The sequence below is a fragment of the Rutilus rutilus genome (assembly GCF_951802725.1).
Source record: "Rutilus rutilus genome assembly, chromosome: 14".
In the NCBI taxonomy this organism is placed as follows: Eukaryota; Metazoa; Chordata; class Actinopteri; order Cypriniformes; family Leuciscidae; genus Rutilus; species Rutilus rutilus.
Window position 1 is genome coordinate 29,725,020 of NC_140219.1, and position 26,049 is coordinate 29,751,068.

Genomic DNA, 26,049 nt, shown 5'->3' on the forward strand with positions numbered 1-26,049 from the left:
CGGTCTGTGGGATCGACTTGGACTTCCGGGCCTGGCAATGCCGCCCAAAGCCATCATCCCGATGGTTTCGCTGGGGTCTCCACCTGGTCCGGCACCATTTCTATCTGCTGTACCCCAGGCTTTATCCATTGCCAGGCTCAATAGAATGAACTACACACACACTTCCATCAATTAAGTGGGTAGAACAACAAAGGCTGTGATTTGAGGCTTGACTTACTAGTCAAATGGTGCGTAGCATCTTGGAGATGTTGTCCGACAGGAGATCTGCTCCGATTCTTCTGGGGTGCAGGCCATCAGCACGAAAGTGCCTATGTCTTTCCCTGAGAAGATTCAAATTATTAACAAAGAGCAGTTTTTGTTCATTACACCAGCCCTGCACAGTATCACCAGCCCTGCACATTTTGTATGTCTCCCTATATCAGACACACCCATTTCAGGTCTTGCAGTCTCTACTAATGAGCTCATGAGTTGAATCAGGTGTGATAGATGAGGGAGACATACAAAATGTGCAGGGCCGGTGGTACTGGTGGACATTAACAATTCATTTAGAGCAAATAATCTACTGAACCTTTCATGTCCTCGTCGGTAGATGAGAAGCAGTCTGGACACAATGATCCTAGTCGCGGGTGATGTGCTGCATACTGTCTCAATCAGGCTCCTGAAGTCCCTCTTCAGAACTTCCATCTGTTGCAACATGTCGATCACCCCCGTGTGCAGCACAGCAGCTCTGATGCTCTCGTCATCCTTTAGGAAGAAGAAGGCTCGGTGGAACAAGGGGTCAAAATGTGGAATTACCCCCTCAGATCTCAGTTACAATATGACATCTGTCTCTCTTCTGACTGCTGTAATCAGTCTCTTGACATTTTTTCTCTCTTTTGGAGAGAAAAAATTGCACGGATTCCAATGCCCATGGATACGCGGAAGCGACAAAAAATTCTGTATTATGAATTTTTAAGGCCAGAAAAGCAATTTGGTGAGGTAAATTTGTAAAGAAAGACTACGCGCCTGCGCACATATATATTCAAACGTGCATACCTATAGACTGAACACGTAAAATGCATGTGTACGGCGTCAGCGTTTTCACAGACATTGGCGTTTTTGAAGTTTACGTGGAGATGATAACATTTTTCAAAAAATGTCAACGGTTGCACCTTGGAACCTATATTGCACATGAGCAGGCCGGAGAGCATTAAGGGTTTTCTATTATAACGGCGACGTGTTAGCGGGCCCTATGTTAATAACTAATGATCTTTGCAACGGAAGTGAATCAAGCAAAACTAACTTGAGCTGGACAATAACTTCATTCTAGAGCTGCTGTAAAGCCAAAACAATCTCTGTTACTTTAATTTCCTATTATCTCTGTAAAGCTGCTTTGAAACAATCTATATTGTTAAAAGTGTTATATGAATGAAGGTGACTTGACTTGAGAGTCATGGAAATGCTATCATGTATTTTTTTCTTTTGCTAATGGAGCAAATGGTAATATGAAAATTGTAGTTGCTGTTGTCTACCGTTCACCACTGTAGAAGTTTACCAAACTATGACATTCACTTCAGAGAACCCTGAAAATGTAAAAAGGGTCCAAAAATCTAACATGGCAAATTCAGATTTGCCTCCGTGGGTTATGGGTAATGAAGTCCAAGAAGAAAATGGCAATGAACAAGGGAGTGCCCTCTGGTGGCTCTCAAGGGCACTTCAGCACAGGACCCTACAATTGCTATGTCAGTAAGTACCCCTCCCCTTACCACACACATTAGCACAGTAATGTTTTTGCTGCACAGCAAAGTTTTTTCTGCAGAGTAATATTTCATTTAAAGTCAAATGATTTCTGGTCAAATGCTTTAGACTGTAGACTTTAACCTTTTATTGTTCTCTATAGGGACAATTTGTGCTGCAGCACGGAAATTACCACCACATACAAAACAAACAGATACACAACATTTATAATGAATTAAGAAGGATAAAAAAAAAAAGATTTAAAAAAGAAAAAGCACCTAAATGCTCTGCACCTCCATGCTTCTGTTTTTGGAACCAAACATTGAGGTTTTCCGTTTACTTATGTCGCATAACCTGCTTTCTGGAATACACAAGTAAAGGATTCAGTCATTTAAGAAACAACAGAGGATGATGAAAAAAAATACACAGTTTCGCTCTGCATAAATAACTGTATGTCATCCATAGCAGGCTAGTTAAAGGTGTATAAACATGTACTTTATTCATTAGGTTGCTTGAACATCATATTATGGTCACATCTAATTGCTCGGTAAATGTGTGTAATCTTTTTGACTACCAGATAGCAGTAAAGTTAATACATTTCTGAGGGCCTTGTTGCTTAAGAAAGCTTCATTTTACAAATAATCCTGAATTATTTCTAAATTTATTTTTATTATCTTTTTACATTATTTTTAAAATAGAATGTGTAAGGCTTTCAGTTGCACAGCTGTCTTTTAGCCTTGTAAAAGTCATTCATTATGTTGCTTGCTATTCCAAATTGGTATTTGTTATATTATTTTAATTTATTAGCATAATCATAAACACAATAGTTTAAACAAATAGTTTTAACGTTTTCTGCACTTGTTAATCTTCTAGTTATTTTCCTATAGCAAATAACTATATATAGTTTAAAAAAAAACTAAACGGTCTCTCACAAATACAAAAAATTGTTTACTTACGCATTGAAAACTGAATAGTAAGTGCTCTAAAATAGTATAGTCCTAATATATACAAAATAAAAAAAGGTAGAAATGTGGTCCTAGGAGGTCCAAGATGTCTGCAAGCTGAGACACAGAAACTGCTGTTACATGTGGCTCTGCAGTTGGATATTGCTTTCCTATTGTACATTATGCCTTATTATTCTTAGTTCCACTAAATACCACAAATACCACTACATGGCCTAACCTATTACTAGATTATATTACAGCATATTACAAACAGATTTACTTTTACTTTCAGTAACAATAATACTTCTCCACTCAATCGTCATATTTATAAGGTTTTCATTTTTATTAATGAATGGCATCATCTAGGGATAGGTTTCAAACAGCAACCTACACCATGCAAATGATGAAGGAAATACATTGTACCATCAAAAGTTAAATCAGGGTACAAATGTGCAATCAACAACAGAAAGAATACAATCAGCAATCAACTGAGTTTAGTACTGTCACCCAAACTTTCCAAAGTGTTCAGTGTGTGGTAATATCTTATCTAATATCCATAAACTCATGATGCATCAAGATGTTGAAATACACTCCGTAGGGAGATGTACAGTACTATGACATCTGTGCAAATATGCTAGCTCACTGTTCGATCATCCAAGGTTAACTCATCTCAATGGAAGAAAAACAAAATCAACAACCTGCACAAAAAAGTAATCTAATTACATTACTCGAATTACTTGTAATGCGTTACCACCAAAACTGGAATTTGCTTGTAAAAATGTAATTACAGATTAAATCTCTAATTGGAATGCTCACTAGTAAACATTACTGAGAACATCAAAAGATAATTTGGCCTTCAATAGTCATGTAGCTTTTCAGTCATGGGGCAGCATTGAAGCGTTTTTTTGTGTGTGTGTGTGTGTGTGTGTGTGTGTGTGTGTGTGTGTGTGTGTGTGTGTGTGAATGTTTACGTATATCTTTATGTGTGTGGGAGAAAGAGCAGGATAAAGAGAAAGTATATTTATGGAGAAAAAAAAGAAACCAATTTTATTATTTCATCATTCTATTGTCAAATTTACTTAGCCAGTGTTTGAGTGTGTTTGTGTGTGTGAACAAGCTTTATTTAGCTCATGTATCTATGTAATGTATTAGTAATGAATCCCTTTTTTATTTTTGTTTTTATACTCTCTGTCTCTTCTTAAAATTCATTAAAATCTACATTAATTAAACAGTGCTCAGTTATTAATAAATTGTATGTCACAATTTGAGCATCCCATTTTAAGTTTCTTCTTTTTTGTATGTCATTCTTTTTGACACATTTCACACACTTTTTTGGCTGTTTGTGATATTCAAACTGTAGAAATATTTGAAATATGTTATAGTATATTAATCTTGGCTGTTGATATCCTGCTGCTCCATTATCTCTGGTTCTTCTTCAAATGCTTGGTTCTCATAAATGTGTTGTGTCTGGATATCCGGGTCATAATACACACGGTCTGATGGATGTCCAAGAACTGCTGTCATAAAGAAAAAATCAATAACCATGAGCCATCAGTATACACCATATACAGATTAATCCAGCATGACATTGATAATGACAAAGGGCATAGGTTACTGCTGAATTTATGTATTCATATATTGTGTTTAATTTATTCATTATTCTGATACAGTATATTACCTTTACCTTTACAAATCAATGTTTTTAGTGTTACTGCTGAATTTTATGTTTTTCTGGAATTTGAATTTCTGATTTTATTGTCTTTTTCTACATTTGGTTACTGTTTGGTATCACACACAGTCCTTAGCATCAGTACTCAATAGTAAGTGTTGCTGAGTCTCCAGCTGAGATAAGATGTAGATATTGGATTGGTAAAACTTTATGGCCTGGTTTCACAGACAGGGCTTCGATTAAGCCAGGATTAGACCTTAGTTCGATTAGGACATTTAAGTAGCTTTTATAAACAATGGCAAGATGCTTTCAGTTAAAACAGCTCAAACATGCATTTTAGTCTGGGACTAGGCTTAAGCCTCATCTGTGAAACCAGGGGTCAAAGTCCTTTGTTAAGATTAGAACACTGCACTATTTGATGATAACTGAACTGAGCTGGATGATAACATCACTATTTCCTTTCAAAGGCATGGTTTTGACACTATAGGAATGCTCCTCGTGAACCAGTGTCTGAAGGACGTGTGCCAAACGCCTTTCTTGATTGGATACTGCCGTCAGGTGACGTCACTGGGCCGCCGGCTGGCTATATAAGGGGCGCCAGAGAACACGTCATCATCCCTACTAGCGCCAGCCAAGTTGCCACTCAGTCCTAAGAGGGCATGTTCTGGCGGGAAAGTGATATCAGTGCATAACCTCTATTGCGTCTTCAGGAAAGAAAAAAGAAAAAGAAAGGAAACAAAATGAGTGAACGCAGGTTTAAAAAATGTGTGCCTCCATGTGAGAGATATATCGTGTTCCCAACTGGCTCTATTTACGGGGAAAGGGAGCCAGGTGTTAGCGCCCCGTGGTCCAGGACCCACTGCTGTTGGGGCAGTGCAGTGTTTAGGATAGTGGGGCTCGCAGATTCCCTTTCCCAATCCTCTGTCGCTAGTTCCGAGGCTCTTGCGCCGAATCCGAAAGCCTGCTCTCCGGCTTCTGGTTTGGGGGAAAATATGCTGCAATGCCACTCTAGTTCAGAGAAATTAGACGTGATGGGAGTTGAGGCGGATGTATTATATGAGCCAGCCTCCTCATCGTCAACCGTGTACAGGGAATTAATACACGTGATAATTACTACCTGCTATTTACTACCCACTCCACCGCCAGATTGAGCTTAGACTGGATGGCCCCAGGCAGGCTAGACGAGTACTTCCTGGCGGGTCATAAACGTGTCCCCAGCGAACCTTCTATTTCTCTCCACAGTGAAGTGTTAAGATCTTGAGGAAATCCTTTCTCAGTCCATGTGTTTCCTCCCAGCAAGTCCAACTATGTAAAAGGGTTGGAGGAACATGGGTATACAAAGATGTTCTGGATGGAGGAATCACTGGCGGGTTACCTCTCATCTGGCGCGGCATCTTCGTGGAAGCCTCCCGCTCCTTCTAAACCCTTCCAATTTACATCTAAACTTGTGAGCAAGGTGCACACGGTGACGGGCCAAGTCGGCGGTGCCGTGAATACCATGGCGATGTTGCAGGCATACAAAGCTGACTTCCTGAAGGACGTTAACGCTGCAAGGGGTGTGGCACCAAACGCGATCGAAGATCTCCTCCACAACACTGACGTTACCCTGCTTGCTGCTTTTGTCACAAATTTTGGCATTGCTTACCTTAACCTATCGAGGCTAAAGGAGAAGGAGAGATCATTCCTCCTTGACGCTCCCAAATCACCGCTGTTGAGACTGTGGTCCGGAAATTTAGGGAGGCGAGGGTTAAGTCGGCGGTGTTCAAGTGCTACTGTAAATTCCCCGCCGCAGGCAATGTCCTTCAGTTCCCCCTTCTGAGCCTGTCGCTGGGTCCAGTTGGTGACAGGAGCAGTAAGTGAGTGTGGCCACTAGAGCTCTGCCTTAGAGAGGTCGGGGATCCAGGTGGCCATCTGGCTCAAGAACAAGTATGGAGGTCTAAACGCTGAGAGTCCTTTTTGGTCTTTTTCTCATCCTTATTTCTTTTTTTCCCTCCCCACCCCTTTCTGGGTGTTGGGGTTCAAGAGGTTGTTTAAAAAAAGAGAAAGAGTGTAAGGGAAAGCATTTCATTCCCTTAAAAGAAAGAGATTAAAAGACAGGGGTGTCTGTGTTGGTTCTGAGTACAGTTAAAAATGTTTTCTTTTAAAATGAATGATGGATGATATCGCTGTCTCTTCACAAATAAAGACTACATATACAGGTTTATTTTACATCCATCCCCAACCATTGCATTATGTTCAGGGGAACGATACAAGGTTATTGGCGATTGATATCTTTTTGCTGTCACTTCCCAGTAGCGGGTCAGATGCTATTTCATGTACAATAGACACCCAATTGCACTTATGATACGGTGACGAGGTTGTTTGCTTCCCCTACACTTTTACTATAATGATTAATGATTACTGATCGATCCCTAAGAGTATCTCGCTCCGTGGCACTAATGACAATGCAATGCAATGCTAGACGAAGAGATCTGGGCACTCTTTTTCAGACAGCAGGAAATGAAACAGTTTTTCCGAGATTATACAGTGATAAGAAGCATGTTTACTCCTTCTGCACATGGGCTAGTTCGCATAGGCTTAGATAACATCAGATGAGAAGATGGGAAATATCGCTTCTCGTATTGCACTTCTTCATTTACTGCCTTCTGGAACTGTGCGTGCGGAATTGAAAGTGATATGCTTATGTAACGGCATTGACAAGAGAGGACGAGAATGCCTTGCATGCAGCTCTTTTTGCACAAAATGCTCAGTTTACATGTGAAAACGTTGAATATGGGCTATTCCGCTTCTAGAGTCCTACTTCATGATCTGTTATCTCCCTAGTTCTGTGAATACAGAGATATAAGTAACATCTGTGGATGGGATCAGGAAGATGGGCAATGCCACCTCTAGTGTCCCACCTCCTTTCCTAGTTGTTAGGAATGAACACAGAATGATATACTCTTTCTGCATTCATATATGTAATAGAAAGTAGAAGTATTATGTTCTAGGGCATAGTTGGGGAAGATGGGCTAATCCGCTTTTCATGTCCCACTTCCTCACATGTCACCTTTCCTTTTATATCACGGAGATGAAAGCATATGCTCCTTACTGGTTCGCATATGTAGGGTTGCCAGACGCAGCTGAAAGAAGATGGGCTATTCTGCTTCTTGCATGCCACTTCTTTAGTCATTGTCTGACTAAAGTCTGACTTTAGTCATTGTCTTCTCCACCTATCACCACCTCATTGGTTGTCTCTTCAGGTTGAGCTCCCTTATTAGGGAAAGGTCAAGTTAACGCTTCACATGGTTAGAAGGGCCTTATGTGCTCACTGGGGAAGAGAAGGAGGATGTGTAAGCTACAGAGGCACTCCATCCTCTCACCATCTATTTCATGAAGTACTTGCGAGCTCTCTTGTAAGCTATTCGGTTGACCAAGAACCACTCTATTGCCATCCGTGCTCCCCCTCTTCTCCCACTAAGGGTGGCGAGGGGTAATATTGGAGGTGTTGACTTGAGTGCACCAGGGCATGATAAGCTCTCTGGTCAGCAGGTGCATTGTGTGGCAGCATCTTGGCTACTGCTAAGAGCTCGCTGAGAGACTGGTCCGCAAAGTGGGCAGGCGTTTTGTCAGTATGGAGCAGTGGGTATTTCGTTCCCATAGTCTCAACACCATGACGCAGTGCGAGTTCCCTGAGAAGGGGAACGAGACACTGTGTTTGCGTTGCCATACTTCCGGCATAACTACACATCTTCCTTCAGACAACATGAAGCTAATGACATGTTCTCTGGGCACCCCTTATATAGCAAGCCAGCGTGCCTGTGACATTACCTGACGGCAGTAGCCAATCAAGATTGGCATTTAACACACGTGCTTCAGATACTGGTTCACAAGAAACATTCCCAGAGCAACAACACCATGACACAGTGTCTCGTTCCCCTTCTCAGGGAACCGTTATTACAGTCGTAATCCAAGACTTTTTCTACAGAGCTGCTTTACAGCCGAATTTAACTCATTTAATAATTGATGATCTTTATAATGGAACTGAATCAACTCTAAACTGGCTTCAACTGAACAATGACAATTTTTTTTCGGTTTCACTTTATTTTGATGGTCCCTTTAACTCTTGTTTGAGTGTTAGGGCCCTATTTTAACGACCTGAAACGCAAGTATCAAACACGAAACGCAAGTAACCTTGTGGGCGGATCTCGGGCGCTGTTGCTATTATACCGGCGGGATAAATGACTCTTAGGCCCTACGCAAATCTAAAATGGCTTGGTCTGAAGTAGCCACATTACTCATAGGTGTGGTTTGGGCGTAACCTGAAATAAACCAATCAGAGCGTCATCTCACATTCCTTTAAAAGCAGGTGCGCTTGTTCCATGGCGGATTGCTATTATAATGGCGGATTTGCCAGGCACACGCCAGGAGCTCTTCACAGCCGAGGAGACCGACGTTCTCGTCAGGGCCGTAAAAGACAGAAAAGTGACATTGTATGGGGATGGGAGAAACCCACCCAAATAAGCGTCGGTTAAACAGGCGTATAATAATTTGGGTAAATGTGTAAGCTAGATTTATGCCTATTTTTTCACATCTTCATGGACACCACAATGATTTCCCTCGTGTGGAATATTTTTTCTTGTAATTATGCATGGTTTGCAAAAATGACAGCTGCTGCGTCTGTGCAGATTAGAGAATCAAAGTGCGGTGTGTTTTTGCTCACCCTCAAAAAGTGACAACTTTAACATGCTATATGAAAATATCTATGGTGGTATTTTGAGCTAAAACTTCAAATACACACTCTGGGGACATCAGAGATTTATTTTACATCTTGTGAAAAGGGCATTATACCACCCCTTTAATTTTGAATTACCAATTAGCAGGTAAAAATATACAAGAGACCAATGAAACACCATTATGTATTTTTCCCATTAATTAAATATGTAAAATCTATAAATCATAAACATGTAGGCTATTTATTTATATTTATATATTTAAATATATTAAGTGACATAATAATAACTCAAAACTAAATATTTGCTGTAAAAAATAAGTAACAATTTAATGTGCATATGATAAAAAAAAAAACAACAACAACATTTGTCAACTTTTAGGAGTATGTGGTCTGTAAGTGCTGAGCTGCAATCTGATAAAACATCAGCAATACAATGAAAAGTGTTTTGTTGTTCATTTCTAACACCTACATCATGGAGGAACACAATTTAAAGGACAGCAAATGTTATTGTGGTAGCCTTTACTCACTTTCTGCAGTTTGAATGTTTGAGTCTAATGTGTTGTGTTGGTCTGCTGATGTGACTGTCGTTACTGTAGATAAGCAGAATGAGTTGTTTGATGGTGATGATGAGGGCTGCTCATCTTCCTCCTCATCAATCTAAACACATACAGCAACAAAGAATCTCATGTTAGTAAATGCAACATCATCTGTCTGAATAAAGATGGTTCTGTGTGTATTGGCAAACCGACCTTGGATTTAAGGATATTATATTTACACATGGGACAGGTGGGGTGTTCCAGGAGCCATGGCTCAATGCATTTCTTATGGTATAAATGTCTGTAAAAACAATGTATTTCATATTATGCATTTCTTTAATATATTCAATATTTCTATAATATATTATATTGTATTCAATGCTCTAAGATAAGCAAGTTACAATAGATAAAATAAATAAGGATGAATAAAACCTTTCAAAATAGTCTCAGCCAATGCATCAAAATTAACATACAGTACTATACTGACACTATTCTGAAGTTAGAAACGTATTTAATGTTAAATCATATGTGGATTTCCTCATACTGCACCTGCAGGGTAGAACTGTGACCTGTTCATTATGTGTGAATGAGTCAGTGCACACCACACAGCTCGTGTCCTCTGATTCAACCTCCTACAGACACACAGGCATGATGCTTTTACTCACTGCAGTTTAAATGCTCTCTGAATTTATTGTACGGAACACATTTATTTATTTTAGGATTTAGCAATGGGACAATACCGGGTCACCTGTCCGCAGAGTCCGCACTTGTAACTTTGCTATTGCTTTTTCAGTCACTTTTTTCATCTCCCTCTGCACAGAAATGAATGACAGAACAGAATTAGCAATAGAAAAAATCCCTTAAGAGATTTTGGAATGTCTGGAATCTGAGTATTTTATATTGAATATACAACACTTTTGAGTAGATTTGACTCCTACAGTGAACTTAAAGGGATACTCCACTTTTTTCGGAAATATGCTCATTTTACATCTCCCCCAGAGTTAAACAGTTGAGTTTTACCGTTTTAGAATCCATTCAGCCGAACTCCGGGTCTGACGGTACCACTTTTAGCATAGCTTAGCACAGATCATTGATTCTGATGAGTCCAGTAGCATTTCTTTCAAAATGACCAAAGAGTTTCAATATTTTTCCTATTTAAAACTTGACTCTTCTGTAGTTAAACCGTGTACTAAGATCAACGGAAAATGAAAAGTTGCGATTTTCTAAGCCTATATGACTAGGAGCTACTCTCATTCCGGCGTAATAATCAAGGAACTGTGCGGCTGTACCATGAGTGCAGCAGGCGTAATGATATGACGCAGCGCCTGAAAATAGGTCTAATAGGTTAGACAAACTTAGTCCCGGTCACGTTGGAAGAAGTTACCGAGCTGGGGACTATTTTCAGGCGCTGCGTCATATCATTACGCCTGCTGCACTCATGGTACAGCCGCACAGTTCCTTGATTATTACGCTGGAATGAGAGTAGTTCCTAGCCATATAGGCTTAGAAAATCGCAACTTTTCATTTTCCGTCGATCTTAGTACACGGTTTAACTACAGAAGAGTCAAGTTTTAAATAGGAAAAATATTGAAACTCTTTGGTCATTTTGAAAGAAATGCTACTGGACTCATCAGAATCAATGATCTGTGCTAAGCTATGCTAAAAGTCGTACCGTCAGACCCGGAGTTCGGCTGAATGGATTCTAAAACGGTAAAACTCAACTGTTTAACTCTGGGGGAGATGTAAAATGAGCTTATTTCCGAAAAAAGTGGAGTATCCCTTTAACCTTAACTGAATACTTTACCTGTTGCATACGAAGCTGTCGGTTTATGTACATGCGTTTGATAAACAGGAAAGCGAAGTAGAACAAAGTGATGGCTGTTATTCCAATGAAGGTGAAAGACAGTGCATATGCCCATGTAGCACTGGGCCACAGGCCATGTGCATTGGCTACAGCAATCGCTATATAGACGTCTGAGCCATTCTTGATCAGGTTAATGATTTCTGTGCCTAGAATATTGCCAACCATGATGGCAACTATGTCATCAGCATCTGTGGAAATAAAATACTAACATTAACCATGACTGGTTATTTTTGAGATCAACAGCATAGCATCCCAAAATGTTACTGGATTACAGGGAATATAGTTATCCATCGATTGGACAAATTTCCATCAGTTGAATTGCAGCAATGCCATATTGATTACTTGCATGACTGCATAAGCGTGTCAAGCATTACAAAAAGTATAAAATCATCTTTGAAATCAAGTGTAGGTTGTTGTAAAACATATTCCCTGACAATTTTTCATTGCACAGCATCTCTAATGTTGGTTTGATCATTCTGAAATCCTTGATCCAAATTCAGAATGTCATCAGAATGATTTGGTTTAATTCCCACCCAGAAGCTTCCCACATGACTGCGTTCACCAGGCATCAAAATGCAAGATAACAAGTAATTTATGATGTAAGAAAAAAAGAGCCACAGTGGCTTCCCCAACTGCAGCAACTTCCATTTTTATTACAGCTATTTTGCGTCAATTTCTCAGGAAGTGACAATTTTGTTCTCTTGAACGCATGCATGGGTTGGAAACGCTGCTTTGTTAGCAAATGAATTGTGCGATATTCCAATTGTGCACACGTTAAAAATGTTTATGATTTAATATATCATCAATCTTTCTTCCAAAACATGTTCTTGTCTTACCCTGATTCACTATGGTAAGCCTATTATAATTGTTTATAGCCTATTTTAGACCTGATGGAATGGTTTTCACGGGAAATTGCGTACATAGGCTACTATTTCACTCACCCATGCGTGTCTCATCATATCCATAAATAGAGAGAAGGTGCTACTTTGACGTGTGTATGGCATAGGTTAGTTGTCACAATGAGTGAAAAAGGTTGACATGGAGCAGCTACATTTTCAGCAAACACAGGAGAGTGCTGGCAAAATGAGAACGCGACAGAGCTTGTAATAAAATAAGAATCAACTCTGGTTTGGCTTTTTTTTTTTTTTTATTGTTGTAAAAGCGACGTGGAGATGGCGTTTTTATTACTCAACTGGTAAGTTATTTCTGTCAGGACCACTATCGTCAAATATGATTGGCAATTGCATACAGTTCGGATTGGCGGTATGGTTCTGTTCTGGGCAAGAACTCCCTGCGCATCCATGCAGCCTAGCATGGATAAAAGCAGGGAGAGCAGCAATAACCCCCCCAAAACAAAACCATCTGCCAATATCCCCCAACACAAACTGACAGCGATTTTTCTACCTCAACTACCCTCTTATTTACTACCCTCAACATGACTGATGCTGATAGAATGGTTAATACATCCTGATGTTAGTGGCATATGTTGAGCGCTATAGATCCAATCTTATGAGGGAAGCATCACCCCAAGCTGGAGCAAGCAAGGACACATTGCAACAAGCATGTTGCTGTAGCTAATTTAACAGTGTATGGGATCTATTGGGGGAAGCTTACACCCCTAGCGGCAGCAAAATCTGATACAACAAGCATGTTGTATAATCGCGGAACTATTTCTAAAACTAGTGTAGTTTGGCAGGGGAAGCATACACCCTACAGCAATAGCTCTGACTAGTGGCAACAAAATCTGATACAACAAACATGTTGTATAACCACAGAACTATTGCTAAAACTAGTGTAGTTTGGCAGGGGAAGCATACACCCTACAGCAATAGCTCTGACTAGTGGCAACAAAATCTGATACAACAAACATGTTGTATAACTACAGAACTATTGCTAAAACTAGTGTAGTTTGGCAGGGGAAGCATACACCCTACAGCAATAGCTCTGACTAGTGGCAACAAAATCTGATAAAACAGTATGTTATATAACCATAGGACTAGTATTAACCTAGTGTAGTTTGGCATAGCTACAGTAACGTCTTCTGCTAGTCAACTTGAGATCCTTTCCATCTAAACTGGTTATATCTCTTAAGTCTAGTAGTGAATGTTTTATGAACAGTAGGATAATATTTATCCACACAGTCACGCAGAGCCGAAGTACAACCAAAACAATGTTCTTCCCCAGAATGCATGCAGTTCTATTTCATAGTTCCAGAATGCCAAAGACGGATAAACATAAAAAAAATCGAAAAGGATCATATGCTCGTGTATGATAAGAGAATCTCATACTGATTCAGTCACATGTGACCTTGACCAATGACATAGCAGAGTCCATATAAGCTTTCATTTACAACATGGTCTGTCTCTTTGGCTTTCTCGCGGAGAGATCTTGTTCGAGCGTGCACAGATTGTTTGGGCTGGTATTAGCTCCTGTGTCTCGACACATTTAAAACTTTAAAGCTTAACTTTTGAATGAATATATCACTGGGTTTGTACGCGATCCAGATGGGGGTTCAGGTATGGATTTTATCTGACTTGAGGGGCCCATTGGAGGGCCACTGCCCTGCAGGGTTTAGTTCAAACCCTAATCAACAAGCTAATCAATGTCTTCAGAGTTACTAGAAAATTGCAGATAGGAGAGTTTGATTAGGGTCTGAACTAAACTCTGCAGGACAGTGGCCATCTAGGGCTGGATTTAAGGAACCTGTTCTACTGTGTTTAGCAATATTTATTGTGTTTAAATCTAAGAGCACACATTGGTTTCCAGAGTGTTTGGTGACTGATGAAGAGCTTGTTAGCTAAAAGTCCCCATTAAATGCGGTTTACCCCCTTGGCTGACCAGGGGTCACAGTTTATTATTAATACTACTCTGTCTGCTCTGGGCCCATGAACTTGATGGATTCCAACACCCAATGTCCTACCTGTTTGGGTATTGACCTTCTCCAGGAGTCTCTAAGAGATCCTTGTCCTGAGTGTAGCATTATGCCAAGAGAATAGAGAAAAAAAGGACTCATAGGATTGGACCTTGAATTTTGGGGTGTTTCCCCTCAAACTGCTTTCTCAGCTCGGCCACGCAACAGCAAGCAATCAGCAGGAAGGACTAAGGAACTTGCAAAGAAGAAGAATGCTTCTTCAGCTCTTCTAGCCCACCAGGTGGCTGAGCTTACAAGTACAGTCCAGAATCTCTCGGCTTAACTAGTGAGTGCTGTTCCAGCCTGTTGATGACAGTAATGTATGCATGTATTATATGTATGCCTACCTCACTATGAACCATCAATTAGCTTTTCTCAAGAGGATCTAGATACTGTCTTACTGGCTGCTTCTCAATCATTGGTTGAGCCTGAACAAGGTCACTATTCCTTATTGGAAGATGCATCATCTCCATTGTCCCAGTCTCAGCTGTGACATTGTGATGAGGACTCAGACCTTCTTGGTGTTGAGCAATCAGTAATTGAAGATATGCTGAAGATGGCACTAGCCAGATTGAAACTGGACCCACATTTCCCAGTCCTGGGTTGCTTCAAACCTTCTGTGTCATCCAGTTTCTCAGCTAGAGAATTTCTTGAAGCTGGCTTGTCCCGACTTTACAGATGTAGTTTCTTCTGCTTTTCGTTCAGCCCCAGCAGCTAGACCGAACCGGGTGGCATGTATGTTGGTGGTGATGGCTGATGCACAGGGGACGGGTCTTGGTAACACACAGCCAGTGGAGACATGCATGTCTTTCTTGGTAGTGTCTCCTGATGAGGTCCTCAAACAGAATCTTTGATGTCTTAACCCAGAATACAGTACAGATGAACTGATTACATGTTGATCAGGGTTTATAATACAGTTTCAGGGTTGAGCCGGGTGGAGAACTCTCTAGTCCACTTGATGCTTGCACTTAATTTATCTATGACTAATGACGCAGGCTAAAGGTCAGGTATGGCTGGTGCAATCTAGATTACTGGAAGGGTTCCCGGAATGGGATTCGTCAAGTGCCAATGGTGCTTGGTCAGGTCTTTGGGCCAGCTGGAATAAAGAGGGCGTACAGTAGAGTCTCATTCCCAACATCTCGGCCAGCAGGGGGTGCTCACCCTGTGGTATATGTGGGTCCTAACGCCCCAGTATAGTGATGGGGACACTATACTGTCAAAAAGCACTGTCCTTCGGATGAGACGTTAAATCAAGGTCCTGAATCTCTGTGGGCATTAAAAATCCTAGGATGTCCTTCGAAAAAAGAGTAGGGGTTTAACCCCGGCATCCTAGCCAAATTAGCTCATTTACCTCTGTCCATCATTGTGGCCTCCTAATCATCCCCATATATATTGATTGGCTTCATCACTCTGTCTCCTCTCCACCAATAAGCCGCTGTGTGGTGGGCGTTCTGGAGCAATATGGCTGCCACCACTGGTGGTGGTTGAGGTGATTCCCCCCTTCTATGTAAAGCGTTTTAAAGCATAAAGAGACGGCCAAGTAAAGCGCTATATAAGTAAGTAAGTAAGTAAGTAAGTAAAGTTTATTTGTATAGCACCTTTCACAGACAGAAGGGTCACAAAGTGCTGCACAGTAATAAAAATAAACAATAAAATAAAATAAAAACAACACAAGTACAAACCTAGTACAACTCCACAACTGTACTACCATCAAATTGTTAGCTAAAAGCTTGTCCAAAAAGATGAGTCTTTAAGTGTTTTTTAAAAGATTCTACAGAGCTCATAGTTCTCAGAGCTAAAGGGAGCGAGTTCCAGAGCTTTGGAGCCACAACACAAAAAGCACGGTAACCTCTTGTCTTAAGGCGAGTTCTGGGAACAGTTAAAAGATCTTGGCCTGAAGACCTCAGAGACCGACATGGAGTATGCATATGTAATAGATCCTGGACGTAGGAGGGTGCTTGCTCTGAAAGTAATGACCAAAATGTTAAAATGTACTCTAAAACCAACAGGAAGCCAATGAAGGGCCTTCAGCACAGGAGTAATGTGTGAACTCCTACTGGTCCTAGTCAAAAGCCTAGCCGCTGCATTTTGTACAACTTGCAGTCGATCTAAAGAAGATTTATTCAAACAAGTGTACAGCACATTGCAATAGTCCAATCGTGTAGAAATAAAGGCATGAACAAGCATCTCCATCTCTTTTTTGGAAACCATAGATCTAATCTTAGCAATGTTCCTGAGATGGAAAAAACAGGTGTGAACTACAGACTTAACATGACTGTTAAAACACATTGATCTGTCAAAAATGACACCCAGATTTCTTATGTCACTGCGGTCAGAGGATGATAGACCCCCAAGGGCCTGCCTAATCTTAGGGGTAATGTTGTCTGGAGCAAAAATCATCACCTCTGTTTTATCCGTATTAAGTTGCAGAAAGTTCTCAGCCATCCATTTATTAATGGAGACTAAACAATTCAGCAGAAAGGACAGTTTGTCTAGTCTGTCTGGACTAAATGAAATAAATAACTGGATGTTATCTGCATAACAATGATAAGATACTGTTTTAAAACTACTTATAATCTTTCCAATGGGAAGCATGTACAGACTGAACAGCAGGGGGCCAAGCACAGAACCTTGCGGCACACCACAGGACAAAGGAACAGAATCTGACATGAAAGATCCTGTGGACACAGAAAAACTGCTGTAAGAAAGATAGGAGGTAAACCAATCCAGAGCAGATCCAGAAATGCCCACTAGAGAGTTAAGTCTATCAATCAGAATGCAGTGATCAACAGTATCAAACTCTCCTTCATCAGCAGCCATCAAGATGTCATTTGAAACCCTAAGGAGGGCAGTTTCAGACTGGAATTTATCACAGATACTATGAGCCTCCAAAACATACTTTAACTGCATTGCCACAACCTTTTCTAGGATTTTAGAGATAAAAGGCATTCTAGAAATAGGCCTATAGTTGTTAAAAGATGCAACATCAAGATCAAGACACGGGCCAAAAGATGTAATGGATTTCATGAACAAAGATGTAGGCAAAATATCGACAGAGCTTTGGGAAGGCTTCATTGTACACACTAACCTAATGACGTCCTCCAGGGAAATGGGGCAAAAGGAGTCCAGTATTGAGGGTCTTTGTTGAGTAACTATAAGGTGGTTTACTGATGGTGCAATGCCTGCCCTAACAGCTGTAACCTTGTCCACAAAGTGAGACAAAAAATGATTGCAATCATCTTTAGAAAACACAGGGACAGAAGATGTTGCAGGAGAAACAATGTTGTTAATAGTCTCAAACAAAGTTTTAGGATTCCTTTTGCTGGCAGATATCAGTTTTGAAAAATAAGAGACTCTAGCATCCTTGATCATCTCGTTAAGATCAATCAAGAGCTCTTTAAGATGCAGGTGATGGACTTGAAGCTGAGTCGTTTTCCATAAGCGCTCCGTCTTCCGACAAACACGTCTAAAGCGAGAGTCTTGCGAGATGGCGTCATTTATCCACGGAGATGTATTAACAACAGGAATTAGTCGAGTCTTAAGAGGAGCCACTCTATCCAGCAGCAGGGTGCACTGCTCATTAAAAGACTGTACAGAAACGTCAATGTCATCTGAGATAAAAACCGAGCTTGAATCAAAATCGGCTGAGAAATTCTCAACAGCAAGCTGGTTAACCATGCGGGAGCAAGACTCTCGCGTAACAGGTTATAAGCAAGATTAAATAAAATGCATTTGTGATCGCTAACAAAAACATCTTCAATACAAATATTGCTAGTATTTAGACCATAAGATAGAACTAGATCAAGCGTCCCTTGTCCCTTATTGTGCATAGGACCAGTGACGTGTTGAGTAAAGTTGAAAGATTCCGTGATGTTTAAAAATTCAGAAGCAATATTGCAGGCATCATCATCCACGTGAATATTGAAATCGCCGACAATAATCACTCTGTTCAGTTTAATAGTGGATGATAAAAAGTCAGTAAATGTAACAAATTATTATTATTAATTATATCTTGATCACAAGGGAAGTTATTCAGATCGGCCGGCTGGCTGCTGTTACGTGTGTCTGTGTTTAATAAATTCCATAGGTGGTGTTGAGAGAGGGAATCCCCAATCAACAGGAGAGGAATGACTGAGTCAATGGCATGCTCTCCTTCTCTTTGTTCCTCACGGCGGGATCGCTGGTCACCTCTCTCCATTTCTCTGGAGTGATCCAGTTTTTCATTCGATTTATTTGGATTTTTGGTGCTTTCATTAATCTTTTGAGTAATTTATATTTAATGCTCTTCACTGTTATTTTTGTCAGTAACGGGTAGTGGATTTATTTTCAGTTCACATTTTTGGTTATTTAGTAAGCACAGAGAGGGAAGCAGAGGCCTGGAAGAAATGCCTGTTTTTTCTTATCGAGAGTTAGGTAAGATCTCATGAGAACAGGTGTAGTCAGGCTTTGTCTTTATTTGTTAATATATATTTTTGTAAACATCTTTTGAGAATTATTTTGTATTGATTTTTGTTGTTGGATAAAAGCAGTGTTTGACCTCTTAAGTTTCAAGTGTCTGCGACTGATTTATATGTTTGACCCATATTCATTACTAATTTCTATAAAATCAAATGAGCTATATGATTTGGTTATGGGCCGTAACAGCTGCCTATCAGACAGCTTCGCTGCAGCACGTACAAGGGCAATCTTATAGATCACCACGTCAGCCGAGGCATCCCAAAGCCCCCTCACCCCAGCTATCTCATTGAGTGGTAGACACTATTTCCAATGCTCATCGCTTGGTAGGTAGTCCAGCTCCAATATCCATGAAATTCCATTCTACTTGTGCTATTGCGACTTCTTTAGTTAGCTCTGCTGTGTTTACGGACAGTGTTCAGAGCTCAGTCCTTGTGAATTGGTGGTTTACAGCTTCCACTATGTTAAACCGCATCTGGAGGTCTGGAACTATGAATTAGAAAGTTGCTCACTGATGTAAACGTGGTTCTATGAATAGTGGCAGACCGCCAGAGTCTCTGGTCAATCTGAGACTGACGAGAATGACTGCAGAGACAGTCCATGATGTAAACGGAAGCTTACATGGACTCTGATACGTCATTGGTCAAGATTCTCGTATCATACGCCAGCATACATCATATGCGAGAACCACCCTTTCCACTTTGTTTAACTGTCTCTGCCAGTCTTCCGCTATTCATAGAATCACTTGTTATCCAAATATCTTCTGTCAGATAACTGTCAAGTCAAACACAAAGTTTCAACATATTATAGAATTATGGATTTTACAGTTCAGGGAAGGAACAGTATGAACTCATGAACTTCAGAAAACATAATTATCTTAGTCATAAAAACATTCTTATGGTCTCTACTGATCATAAAATTTTACAGTGCCATATATGTATAAGTCAATGACAATTTCAAACCCTTTCATAACTTTCAGACCTGAGAAACAGTTAGGTACAAACACTGACTGTATTTCAAATTACATGCTTCCAAAGGGATCACTTGACTGTATATGGTCAGGTTATGATCACCTTAACAGGTTTTAGTCATGCAATGATTATAAAACGAAACTCTTCATTTTAAACACGTTCTCTCTCTGAAGGCATCAAAAACTAAAGCATGTTAAAATACCTTGATTTCTTTGTTATTATATATTAAAGGGGCATTCAGTTTTTTTTTTTTTTTTTTGCTAGCGTAAGCGTTGTTGTTCTTCATGTACTTTAAAGTCGGCACGAAACGGAGGATGCAATAGTCTTGTCTTCCCTGTTGGGACGTATTTCCAAGTAAAACGGCTTCATTTCATTTATGTGACGCACTGCAGTTCAGGGAGATCGAGATGGTAGAAAGCGCATCCTGTTTGTCTTCTTTATTTGACAAAAACACAAATTTGTGTACACAAATAAGTAGACCCTTTACAGTTTGGAATGATGAATTACTCTTATTACAATTATTTTAAGAATAAAAATGCAGGTGATCACCTCCATGTCATGCAGTAACAGTGCATTCACACAGGGCATCTGCGCCAACGCTTCTCAATAGGCTTGTTTGAGATGCGCCTTGCCTCGCCTGAAATGTAGTCGAGAGTAGGCGGCTGCAGTGAGAGGAGGAGTGAAAAAAGAGCAGGCAAGCCGGACAGTTCTCTCTTCACGCAGTGGATCTGACACCTGTGAGATCAAAGATGGATATCACGGGATTCACGCTCGTGCACAGTGTTGCCAATAAACTGGATGGAATTTAAGTTCTGTACGTTGCTTCTATATGAAAATAAATAAAATGAACAAGACACCCAAAGTACTTGTTATTTAATTCCATTCCAAATACATGTTTATCAATATTTTTTTCTTTAATACAGACATATGTGTGTTTTTTTTTAATAAAAAATTGAATTGCATAACCCAAAGAGATCGCACTGTCAGATAGTTTGGGAATATAACATAGGCTATACACATAAAACATGATATCAGAGTTTTAAAATCAAACATTTTAAAAGAGAACAATACATCACGGTTGTTTAAACCAATGAACATCAAGCTGTGTCGTCAGTAAATCGTTTCCCATCATGCTTTTGATCAGCGCAGTCGGTGGAGAGCAACTGCGCCCGACTGCAGAATCCGACACGTGCGCCTTGCGCTCGCGAGAGATTTTTGACATACGTCAGCATGACATCAGAGCAAGGCGGACCGCACTCGGACACATTTCTAACCGGCATGCATCTCGCGGTGATCACCGGTGATCGATTTTGCGCAGATTTTGCTCATCTCAAACAAGCCTATTTACTTTGAATGAGTGACGTCATGCATTGCCGAACTGAATTGTGGATTCCGTTGCGTCGAGTCACTTTTCAAGTGCCAACGCAGGCGACAGCCAATTAGATTGCCTTTATGCAAATACCTTAGCTTGTTGCAGTCCAAGCTGGAAGTAATGCGTTGTCACTGTAATGGTTGCGTCAGCAGCAGGCTTCAGAAATACCTTCCGTCAAGCTTCGACGCAGACTGTGTATGCTTCTCAATTCTTATTTGTGCTAGTGTTGTCACGATACCAAAATTATTGTTTCGATACCGATACCAAGTCAAGAATTGCGATTTCAATACTTTTTCGATACTTTTCCTGAAAAGGGAGAAACACTATCAAATATCATTGCTTTGCTTTATTTTAAAACCGGGACAACATTCTAATCATATAACACACTAATAAATGAACATATGAACAGCAGATATATTAAACATTTGAACAAAATAAAAAATAAATTAGAGCAATGACATTCAAGGTAAAAAAATATATAAATTTAGCTGCATTATCTCAGTTATCATAAGAAACATAAGAGTTACCGGTAATAACTTTATCTTGATTATGAACTTTCAATAAAAATATGAACAGCAATTATATTAAACAATGTTTAATATTGGTAATGATAAGCCTCATTGGTGATATATTTGACAAATGGAGAGAGTTGTGGAAGGCCTATACTTCATGTTAAACATATAGCAGCAAAGACATCGTCGGCAGTGTTGACGACAAAATTGCCGACTGCTGTGTTTGACAGAAACCTGGCTAAAACCAAACGATTACATTACTTTAAATGAATCAACCCCGCAAGATTACTGTCATAAACATGAGCCTCGTCTGAAACGCAAAGGGGCTGGTGTTGCTGTAATTTATGGTAATAGTTTCAAAACCACTAAGAAATCAAGTTTTAAATATAATTCTTTTGAAGCATTTGGTGCTTAATGTAAAAATATATAGTGTAAACGATAAATCACGTTTGAGATTTGTGCTGGCTACTGTATACAGGCCACCAGGGCACCATACAGACTTTATCAAAGAATTTGCGGACTTTCTATCAGAATTAATATTGACTGCAGATAAAGTACTAATTGTTGGTGATTTTAATATACACATCGGTAATGAAAAAGATGCATTGGGATTGGCATTTAAAGACATTGTAAATTCAATTGGAGCTAGACAACACGTGTCAGGACCTACTCATCGTCGTAATCATACTCTAGATCTAATATTATCACACGGAATAGATGTTGATGCCGTTGAAATTCTGCAGCAGAGCGATGACATCTCAGATCATTATCTAGTCTCGTGTAAACTTCATTTAGCCAAGGCTGCAAAGCCAACTCCGTGTTTCAAATATGTGAGACCTATCACTTCTGCCACTAAAGATTGCTTTATTAATAATCTTCCTGATCATCCTTCCTGTTTCATCATCTCAGCATCCCAGATAGCTTAGAAGAACTAGATATTGCAACAGAAACTTCTAACTCTCTCTTTTCCAGCACTTTAGACACAGTTGCTCCGTTGCGCTTAAAGAAGATTAAAGAAAATAGTCCAACGCCGTGGTACAACGAGCACACTCAGGCCCTTAAGAGAGCAGCCAGAAAAATGGAGCGCAACTGGAAGAAAACAAAACTAGAGGTATTTCGCATTTCATGGAAAGAGAGCTCGATTGCTTACAGAGAGGCTTTAAAAGCTGCTAGATCTGCTTATTTTTCAACCCTATTAGAAGAAAATAAACATAATCCTAGGTATTTATTTGAAACGGTGGCTAAACTAACAAAAAATAAAGCTTCAAGCACCGAAGTTTCCAAGCAACACAGCAGTAATGATTTTATGAACTTCTTCACTTATAAGATTGATAATATCAGGGACAAAATTATAACTATGCAACCGTCTACTACAGTATCGCATCAGGCAGTGCATTGTAGTCTCCCTAAGGAAAAATTTGATTCATTCGTTGCTATAGGAGAGGAAGAATTTACTAAACTCGTTAAATCATCTAAATCTACAACATGTATGTTAGACCCTATACCGACTAAGCTACTGAAAGAGATGCTTCCAGAGGTCATAGATCCTCTTCTTAATATCATTAATTCGTCTTTGTCTCTAGGATACGTACCAAAAAACTTTAAGCTGGCTATGATTAAACCGCTTGTTAAAAAAACGCAACTTGATCCTACAGAATTAGTCAATTACAGGCCGATCTCGAATCTACCTTTTCTGTCAAAGATATTAGAAAAGGCAGTATCCTCACAACTGTGTTCCTTTCTTGAAAGAAATGATATCTGCGAGGATTTCCAGTCCGGATTCAGACCGTACCATAGTACCGAGACAGCTCTCGTTAGAGTCACAAATGATTTGCTCTTATCATCCGATTGTGGTTGTATCTCGCTATTAGTGTTACTCGATCTTAGTGCTGCATTTGACACCATTATAGACTTCTATAATTTAATGTTAGGCTGCATAGATTAGGTCAGCCGGAACCGGGAACACTTCCCATAACTCCTGATGTACTCGTTACATCATGAGAAGAATGGCATCTACGCTAATTTTAGTGTCTGTGTTGATCCCGAGGTTTTCCTGCAGCCTGCCGGATCCAGGCCGTATCCAGATCTGACGAAGGACCTTCGCCTGGACCGATGACAACGCAGTGCTGAAGTGCCAACTAGTCTCTCCCTATGGAGGATCCCTCTACCACTATACAGATAAGGCGTTGTCGGGAAAATTTGTTTCGCGTTCCTACCCCAAAGCAACAAAATAAAATAAAATTCTTTATCAAAATTTATAAGGAAAGACAAGTACTTTGTTTAGGCTTGGCTTGTAGGGAATTCCAAACCTGCGTATTTTCAAATGCACATAACTATAGAACCCATTCTAAATGCGCATGTGAACGCCATCAGTGTTTCTCACAGGTTCGCGTTTAAAGCCTGTGTAGAGGGAATGGTGTCGTCTTAGCGCCCCCTAATTTAATAACAAATGATCGTTGCGACGGAAGCAAATCAATCAAAACTAACTTAAGATGGAAAAAAACTTAACTCTGCTATAAAGCCAAAACAATCTCTGTTACCTTAAATTATAAGCTTATCTCTGTGAAGCTGCTTTGAAACAATCTACGTTGTTAAAAGCGCTATATAAATGAAGATGACTTGACTTGACTTGACTTGACTTGACTTGACTTGGATATGTGCCTAATAATAGCGCAAACTTTTTCTAGGTTAACGTTAGAGCGAGCAGGAATGTAAAGTTGCTACTTACATGTTTCAAATTATTTTTAAGGTTGATGGAAGATAGGTGGACGTTTGGATTTCCTGCCCGACATACTGTAATTATCACAAGAAATTGCTGTTAACGATCAGCACGTGACTTTGACACTTTCTGTGGAGTTTTATTTTTTTCTGCGACTAACCCACTAATAAAATCTTGGTCGTTTAATCCACTATATAATACTTTTGAGCTTTAGAGAACAGTCTATACAATAATTAGTTCCTTTACCTATACATCATTTAGATGGCTTTTAACAAAATCACTTGTTTCTTAAAGTGTAAAAAGTTATGTGCTCAAAAATATTCATTTAAATAAAAAATATAAGATGTACAGAATTGTTTATAAAGATAAGGCAAGCAATTAAAAGCAAAGACAGTGAAACATAGAGCTACTTTTCGCGGCTTAATAGTTTTGACACCTTGGGAGTGGGAATGGGTTGTTTTTATCATATATATATATATATATATATATATATATATAGTGTAGAATATAACTTTTATATAATTAAATATATCATTTTTATTGTTGTACTGTTTTTACTTCTATTAATAAAATAGGCAAATAGTAAACCTTTCTTTTTCTTAGATCACTGGCATAATGGCAGGTTTATAACTTTTTATAACATTTTGTATTTTGTTTGTCAACATCTTGACTATGTATCAAATATTTTCTTATTGTATGTTAGCAATGCCATTTTTTAAATATTTTATTTTATATCTCCTAAGACATTCTACAAAGTAGATTTTACTCTAGGATTAAGTCAGTTTTATAATGGCATGGAGAAAGCCAATTCAGTAAGTTTAGCACTTTTTTTAAAAGGTTTTTCCCTTCACACTATACCTAAACATCTTATGAAGTTGTTTTCTTGTCACAATTACATTTGCCTTGCTCAATGTGTAATTTCTGTAAAGCTGCTTTGAAACAAATTAAATCGTCTTGGTTTGCCAATTAGAGAAACTGTCATACCTGAATGTCCCATAAGGTTAGTCGCATTGCCTGTCCCATCTATATTGTAAATAACTACAGCAGAAGCTCCTTCTTGCTTGGCAGCCTGTATCTTCTGTGAATAGGTACAGTTTCCTTTTTTTATCAGGGCAATCCATGGCTGTTGACTTGCGGTGAAAGTAGTGTTCCCTGAGCATGCCAGAGGATCCCGATTTGGAAGCACTATTAGTCCAGAAACTGATTCCAAGGGTGAGTGCGCTCCGAACACACCACACTCACATACACTGCTTTTAGTTTCATTAGATCCTCCGTCAAAGTATCTAACTTCCACAGAGGCAGTCCAGTAAATCAAGGAAGCACTTTGTTGGAAACAGTACTGGAAAACCATAACTGTCAACCAGATCCATGAATGGCCATGTCCATGCATTGCTCTAAGCCTTGCTTTCACTGCGTCAGGTAAACACTCCTGTGTCTTGGCATACTCTGTGGTCATCAATAGTAATCAGATGCCTTCTAGGTGGTAATATAAGATGTTTTTTACGTCAAGGGAGGTGTTCTTATCACAGTGGACCTTGGACATTGGTTAAGATAATATTCACTTGAAAGGGTTAGGCTTAAGTATTTTCTTTTCAGGAAACAGCTGCCACTTTAAGCCATCTGTGGAACTCAGGATCAGTTTTACCCTTTTGAATTTGTAACACTA

General features: G+C 39.6%; 1 protein-coding gene across 2 annotated transcripts; it reads right to left on the reverse strand.

Annotated features, from left to right (window-relative positions):
- Positions 1 to 3,125: 3,125 nt before the first annotated feature.
- Positions 3,126 to 25,832, reverse strand: rnf128b (ring finger protein 128b). 2 transcript variants are annotated; one of them, XM_084431053.1, is made up of 7 exons: positions 25,368 to 25,832; positions 11,384 to 11,631; positions 10,320 to 10,391; positions 10,129 to 10,211; positions 9,793 to 9,880; positions 9,571 to 9,700; positions 3,126 to 4,177 (listed from the first exon to the last, which is right to left on the reverse strand). In XM_084431053.1, the coding sequence occupies exons 1-7, from the start codon at positions 25,771 to 25,773 to the stop codon at positions 4,047 to 4,049; spliced, it is 1,158 nt and encodes a 385-aa protein (XP_084287179.1). In that variant the 5' UTR covers positions 25,774 to 25,832; the 3' UTR covers positions 3,126 to 4,046. The 2 variants fall into 2 exon arrangements, with proteins under 2 accessions (XP_084287179.1, XP_084287180.1); XM_084431054.1 differs by lacking the exon at positions 11,384 to 11,631 and having other exon boundaries at positions 3,129 to 4,177; positions 25,368 to 25,530.
- Between the last annotated feature and the right edge of the window lie 217 nt (positions 25,833 to 26,049).

What these genes read in the sequence shown, in the direction of transcription:
- rnf128b (XM_084431053.1), bottom strand. Translation starts at nt 25,773, where the DNA reads ATGCATGGACATGGCCATTCATGGATCTGGTTGACAGTTATGGTTTTC. An exon ending in GACAGCTTCGTATGCAACAG is followed by an intron (nt 10,392 to 11,383) that starts GTAAAGTATTCA and finishes ATTTCTGTGCAG; the next exon opens with AGGGAGATGAAAAAAGTGAC. An exon ending in ATAATATCCTTAAATCCAAG is followed by an intron (nt 9,701 to 9,792) that starts GTCGGTTTGCCA and finishes GTATGTGTTTAG; the next exon opens with ATTGATGAGGAGGAAGATGA.